The sequence below is a fragment of the Pseudorasbora parva genome, chromosome 1 (genome assembly GCF_024679245.1).
Source record: "Pseudorasbora parva isolate DD20220531a chromosome 1, ASM2467924v1, whole genome shotgun sequence".
Taxonomy (NCBI): domain Eukaryota; kingdom Metazoa; phylum Chordata; class Actinopteri; order Cypriniformes; family Gobionidae; genus Pseudorasbora; species Pseudorasbora parva.
In genome coordinates this window covers 54,500,806-54,507,472 of record NC_090172.1, presented here as the reverse complement: position 1 = coordinate 54,507,472, position 6,667 = coordinate 54,500,806, and the positions used below count along the sequence as shown (strand labels likewise).

Here is a 6,667-nt window from a genome sequence, read left to right as displayed (position 1 = left end):
CTAAGTTCGGGGATCCCCTTATCTGAGATGGAAGAGAGAGCGCAGGTTTGCGATGCCTACTGGACTCACACACCGTTCCAGGGACGTACTCCTGTAGGGGTAGTGACCGCACTAAATGCCCACCGGGGCCCCCTTTCTTGAGTACGCTTCAATGCGCTGCCTTCTACCGTTAACCGTAACGATGCCATCAGCGACTTTACTTTATACTATCACACAAGTATAATCAACTCCTCACTCCTATCGAAGTGAAGCTCTCTCGTTCCCCTTTACCATCTCTTCCATTCAGATAACCCTATCCAAATAATTAAAGCTTTCTACTACCTTATTTGTTGTTTTGCCAGGGGTGTCACCAAGGAATGATTGCCCGCATCCTCCACCAAAACTGTTAGGGGTTAACAGCTTATGACCCAGGACCAGTAGTGAAGAAATGAAGACAGAGTCAGCATTGCAATTAAATAAAAGAAAAATTTACTTAAGAATAGTTTGCAGTTTCAAAAGCAGAAGTCAGCTTCAAGTCTCACAAGGAGTTCGTAGGCCGCGCTCCCTCTCTCACCGTCTCGTTGCCTCGCCCTATCGTACATACAATTGTCCCAACAGTTATACCGTTTTCAAGGTCTTATCCACGTCATTACTGCGATGTGGATGGTTCTGATTGGCTCAGAGACAATAAACAGTCATGGTAAATTTCCACTCGAGTCAGTTAATCTGATGCACGTTTCCACTGACGTGTCACTTGTTGATGCTTTCACCCCAGAATTAGGCCCGTAGTGACCTTCCAGATCTGGAGCAGAGCCAGCTTGCCCAGAACAACAAGTCCACCCATCTCTTAGGGTGCCTATTGAACACCATTCTGATCTGTAACAGAATATTGCGCACATACACAGATACACAGTCTCTCCAAGGTTGGTGCTGATTAAGCTCCAGTTCTAACCAGTTCTTACCAAAACATACTGATAACATGTGCTTTCTTTCAGTGAGAGGGACACACAATAGTACAGGCAATGTTCATCTTGACTTTTTAGTGTTTCAGTAAAAGGAAATATAAAAGGAATAAAACATAATAAATTAAATGAAAGACAAATCCATATTTCATATCTGGAAGCCGGGCTAAGTGAGCAAACCCTGTTACTGCACTCCTGACATGTTAGGGGTGTGTGATACCTCAAATCCAAACACACAACCTTGTTGCCATTGTTTAGTGACACATCACACATCTCTAGGCCAGACCCTCAGTCACTCCTCAGAGACCAAATACACACTTTAGAAAACAAGAAACAAAGCAAAATCATAACTGGATAGAATCATTATAATAATATAGGTAATATAGGAAGATAAATATTAATTAAGGTTTTGATTATGAAGTTATAGGATATAAATATATACAGGTATATTGAAGCGGCAGTGGATTTCAAAATTCCCCCCTTCAGTTCACACATACTGTATGGCTGAATTAAAATGTCCACTTACCATTGTGTAGCATTTATGTTGTTGCCTGAGTGGATCTGGAAGTCTGAGCTATTTGCATATCCAAAGGTATAATTAATTTCAAGTTATTTTAAAGCATGAAAAAAATAAAATTCCACAGATTTTTTTTTTTACATTTTGTATTTTTATGTGATATTGTAGTGTTTACTATAAATTAAATCTGTGCAGTGTGCACTTCATTAATTAAAAAAAAAAAAAAAATTACCCCTATAATCTTTAATCAAATACATTTACCTCCCCTCGAAACGACTTCTCTTCTCTCCCGGTCATGTGAATTATAATATAGTTTTATATAAAAATATAACGCATACATACATACATGCATGCACACACACACAGTACATATATACACTCACCTAAAGGATTATTAGGAACACCTGCTCAGTTACTGGGATTTTCACTTTAGGCCCCTTAGTCCCAATTGGGCATCGTTTAAATGCCACGGCCTACCTGATCATTGTTTCTGACCATGTCCATCCCTTTATGACCAAAATACCCCCATCCTCTGATGGCTACTTCCAGCAGGATAATGCACCATGTCACAAAGCTCGAATCATTTCAAATTGGTTTCTTGAACACAGTCACCAGATCTCAACCCAATAGAGCATCTTTGGGATGTGGTGGAACGGGAGCTTCGTGCCCTGGATGTGCATGTGCATCGTGCCCAGCAGCATTTTTCCATTAGCGTTTTTTTATTTCAAGACTGTCATCAAGTTATTAACCAACTGAGCAATATGGACCCACCCACCATCTAGCAATGCGTTTTTGTAAAGTAGGATACTGGCTATGATTGCGAAAACCACTAGGGGGCTACATTGAGGGAGACTTGCTAATTATGGTCTAGTTTCACAGACAGAGCTTAGATTAAACCAGGTCTGGGCCTTAGTTAAATTAGAATTAGAATGAGAATTTAAGGGCATCGAGTGTAACATCATATGTAGATAAGCAGGCCTTCAACCTGGTCTATAAGGTAGTAGAATACTTTAGGTTAATTTTTTCATTTATAGATTATCAGATTATAAAATTTCAAGGCTGAAAAATCATTAATTGGCCTATATATTAATTATCTCACTAAATAAAAGAAGACTAAACAGAGTAGTGTAATAGTGCCTTCATCAGTCCATATTCTGTATTTGATTATGATCTCTATAGAGATTTCTTGTATCTCAGCTCTGTGTGGGTCTGACCCTTGACTGGCCTTTTCATTGGCAGGTCTACCATCTTTTTCTGTGCGAAAAGCCACTCCTCCTTCTTATATATAAAACACATTGAAATCGCCCACTTAATTTCCTCTTCAGCTCTGGTTTGACTCAGAGCAGAAATGTTACCTATTTCAAAAGCATTATTGTTCTTTGAGACAGGTAAGAACTATTATCTACTGTATTATCTACTGTATTATCTACTGTAAACTATAATTATATGACACGAGACATGTAATGAAATCTTTGGAGAGTTATTAAAATGGGGAGACAGTTTGAATGTAAAAGTGTTGCTTTGTGGTGTGCTATGGTTTTACTTTTTTTGTTTAATGTTTTTCAGGTTTTCTCCAAGTAATGTTTTCTGTAGCAAGTATACAAGTTCAGCCCGGACAAAGTGTCACTATGTGGTGTGCACATGATATCCACGTTTCTGGAAACCTGTGCTGGTTTAAACAAACTGACGGTGATGTACCGAGGACTATTGCGCACATGTTATACACCGAAAGTCTTCAGACGGTACAGCCGACATATTTCAATGGTTTTACAAAAGACCAATTGGATATGAATCAGTTTAGGAAAAACACCTCTCTAACAATAAAGCATGCACGTATTTCTGATTCTGGCTTCTACTTTTGTGGAGCTCCGGGATATCGCATGACATTTGGCAATGGAACCCGGCTTGAAGTGAAAGGTACTCTTTTTGAAGCTCTCTCACTTACTGTAATTTTTATATAACGTTTAATGCTCTTTTCTTCTCACAAACACAACAGATAGTCATTTTCCAGAAAAGAACATTTCTGAAACGAATGTCACATCAGACGAAAATGACACAGGAAGCTCAAAAAAGGGTATGATTGTTTTTTTTCCTTTCAATGCTTAATTAAATCTGCAGATATTGTTTATTGTTTACTCTCTTTTTTACTCTACTATATATATATATATAATGTGTTTTTTGTGGCGTCACTTAAAGTGCATAACTGAAATGTCCACTTATTCACAGATGATGAGGAATCGCCCGTGTCTACTGAGGAATGTTCTAGAGATATATATTTCACGCTGACCCTCCTATTTGGTGGCATAATTTTTTTTACATGTATTATTCCTCTAATTATGGGGATTATCAATGAACACAAAAAGCAGAAGGATAAAAAAGGTAACAGATCAATCACAAATGTAACATTTAAATGGATATCTTAACAGCATCTAATTGTCTTTTTCTCTGCTTTGCAGCAGTCTCTGAATGTCAAACACAACAGCACGAAGATGAAAAGGTAAACTCACAGACTTTGATTATATTACAGACTACAAACTATTTCAAAATATCTCAAAGTAGAAATGAGATCAAGCAAATCTCCGTCTTTGTTCTGTTTCTTTTTAAAATAACTGCCATTGTACTCTTAGTGAGACGCTGAAGTTGTGTTTCCTCCCACACTGGTTTCTTTTACCTTTTTATAAAGAACGAGATGAAACGAATTAATTGATTTGAAATGAACAACTGCGATGCTTCTCTCTGTTGGACATGCTTTTGATTTTTGCCGAACATACATTGAAGCGATCTGCAATTTAGTAAATTAAGTTGTGTCAACATTTGATGTGCATTAAAAGCATTAAAGATTTGCATAATATATTAACAATTATTTTATGATTCTGAACAAACATTATTATTTCTAATTCTGTTGGCAGTTAAGGACGTGAACTGAAGCTCTTTTTTCTTTGGTTTAAGAATTATTTTGGGCAAAGACAGAGGAAAACAGAGGCCTGAGAATAAAATCAAGATGTCATGATGACTTGGATTAGATTCTTGAAACACATTTCTGCTTCTTTGCAGGAAAATGATTCAGTAGAATATGCTGCGGTGCATTTCAAGAGACCCAGAACAGCAGGAAGACAAACTGAGGACACGACTGCTGTGCACACCGACACTACTTCAAAATACCCGAAACTTATTTGATAATGAACTATGGTTTATTTTTAACACCAGAAAATATCCCAGTTTATTTTATTTATTACAAAGGAGTCATATACTCTTTAAAAAAAATGGTGATATTGTACCAAAAGTGGTTCTTTGGCTTGTAATCAAATAGTGAACCCCTTTAAGTGCGGTGTAGCACCAAATCTTGGTTCTTCAGCGGCTCTTCAGCAGTTCTTTGGGATAACTGAAGTGCTATATAGCACCGTTACCATATACAGAACATGTTATGCCCCTGTACGGTTCTTCAGCGTTTTTTCAGTGGTTCTTTGGGGTGGTAAAGGTGCTATATAGCACCACTGCCGTACAAAGAACCTTACAAACCCTTTTAAAGGTTCTTTACACGCCAAATAACTACCGTTGGTGCCGTTTAGCAGCATTATTGAGGAAGAAATAAAATGCGATAGGGCACCTTTTATGGGTTCTACATATCACCATTTGACAAAGATGCTGTAGATCACCTTTAAAGATATCGAGCAATTTGGCACCAAAAGTGGTTCCCCTATGATTACAAGCCAAGAACCACTTTTAGTGCCAAATAGCACCAATTTTTGAGTGTAAATCGCACAGGTATATTTGTAGCAAAAGCCAACAATACATTGTATAGGTCAAATATATAATTTTTTTAGTCAAAAATCATTAGAATATTAAGTTATGTTCCATGGAGATATTTTGTAAAAATTTCTAATGTAAATACATTAAATGTATTATAAGTAGTAAAATGCATTGCTAAGGACTTTATTTGGACAACTCTAAAGGTGATTTTCTCAATATTTAGATTTTGTTTGCACCCTCAGATTCCAGATTTATCTCGGACAAATATTGCCATATCCTAAAAAAATACAGACATCAATGAAAAGCTTATTTCTTCAGTTTCCAGAAGATGTCTACTCTCAATTAAAAAAGAAAATGGACTCTTATGACTCCAGGGTCACATGTAATAATCGGAGGTCAAATGGTTAGGCAGAATTCTGAGGCTCCAAATCACACATGCCCCATCAAAACCTAGACCTTCAGAGAATTAAAATAAAGTTTGGCAAGTTTTGTAAAATGTATCAAGTCTTTAATTTAACTCAGAAATGATCAATTAAAGACATGTTCAAACATACATATTGTCAATTATGCTTTTTAGTTTAGCAGCACTTTTTAGCAGTAAACAAAACGTCACATTTAAATAAATCTGATTGATATTGATACTTCTTGTTTTGAACTGGCAATATGAGCTGAGCAGTTGGCGATTGATTGACATGTTTGTCATAGTCGGGTGTTGGCATAAGCCACACCTCCTCATATTAATAAAGCACATTGATTTCCTTGTTGGCTTTAGTCTGATTCTGTACAGCGATGGTTCATATAATAATTTTAGGGCTGATGATCTGTGGCATAGGTAAGCATTACTGCACTATAATTGCTTCAATCATGCAATATAGGAATGCATAATTCTAGATTAATTAGTAAAGATTAGGTGTGAGATACACATCCTTAATTTAGCATGGTATCAATATATGTCTTCTAAATATTAATATAAAGTCATTTGGTTTTAGGTTTGCTCACAGCTACAGCATCTCACACAACCAATGTGTCAGCTCGACCAGGAGACAATGTCACTATTTGGTGTCAACACACAGCAAAAGTAGCAAACTACATACACTGGTTCAAGCAAACAAGCAGTGCTGTACCTCTTAGTATTGTATACATGATGTTACCTTACAATATTGAAGTAGAGGCAAAATATAGCGATGGTTTTAACCCAGACCATATTGTAATGTCTCTGAACTCCAAAAACAGCTCTCTGAGATTTTTAAATGTGAATATTTCTGATTCTGGTCTGTACTACTGTGGTTGGCATAATAGGGGGATCACATTTGGTGATGGAACACACCTAGACATTAAAGGTAATCTTTCTTTAACAATAGCATATTGCAGATGTAATTCTTGCCTACATTATGTGTAGTAGAATAATATTTTAAAATAAAAACAGAATATTATGATTTCCAAAGTGCAACCGGTTGTG

The 6,667-nt window shown here is 36.7% G+C and overlaps 1 protein-coding gene across 3 annotated transcripts; it reads left to right on the top strand.

Moving 5' to 3' along the window:
* Nucleotides 1–2,785: 2,785 nt before the first annotated feature.
* On the top strand, nt 2,786–6,330 carry LOC137077175 (uncharacterized). 3 transcript variants are annotated; one of them, XR_010905270.1, is made up of 7 exons: nt 2,786–2,846; nt 3,025–3,375; nt 3,455–3,532; nt 3,685–3,837; nt 3,918–3,955; nt 4,513–6,040; nt 6,198–6,330. XR_010905270.1 is itself a non-coding variant. In XM_067445223.1 (6 exons), the coding sequence occupies exons 1-6, from the start codon at nt 2,807–2,809 to the stop codon at nt 4,633–4,635; spliced, it is 786 nt and encodes a 261-aa protein (XP_067301324.1). In that variant the 5' UTR covers nt 2,786–2,806; the 3' UTR covers nt 4,636–6,309. The 3 variants fall into 3 exon arrangements, 1 of the variants encoding a protein (XP_067301324.1); XR_010905269.1 differs by having other exon boundaries at nt 3,915–3,955; XM_067445223.1 differs by having other exon boundaries at nt 3,915–3,955; nt 4,513–6,309.
* The last annotated feature ends 337 nt before the right edge of the window (nt 6,331–6,667 follow it).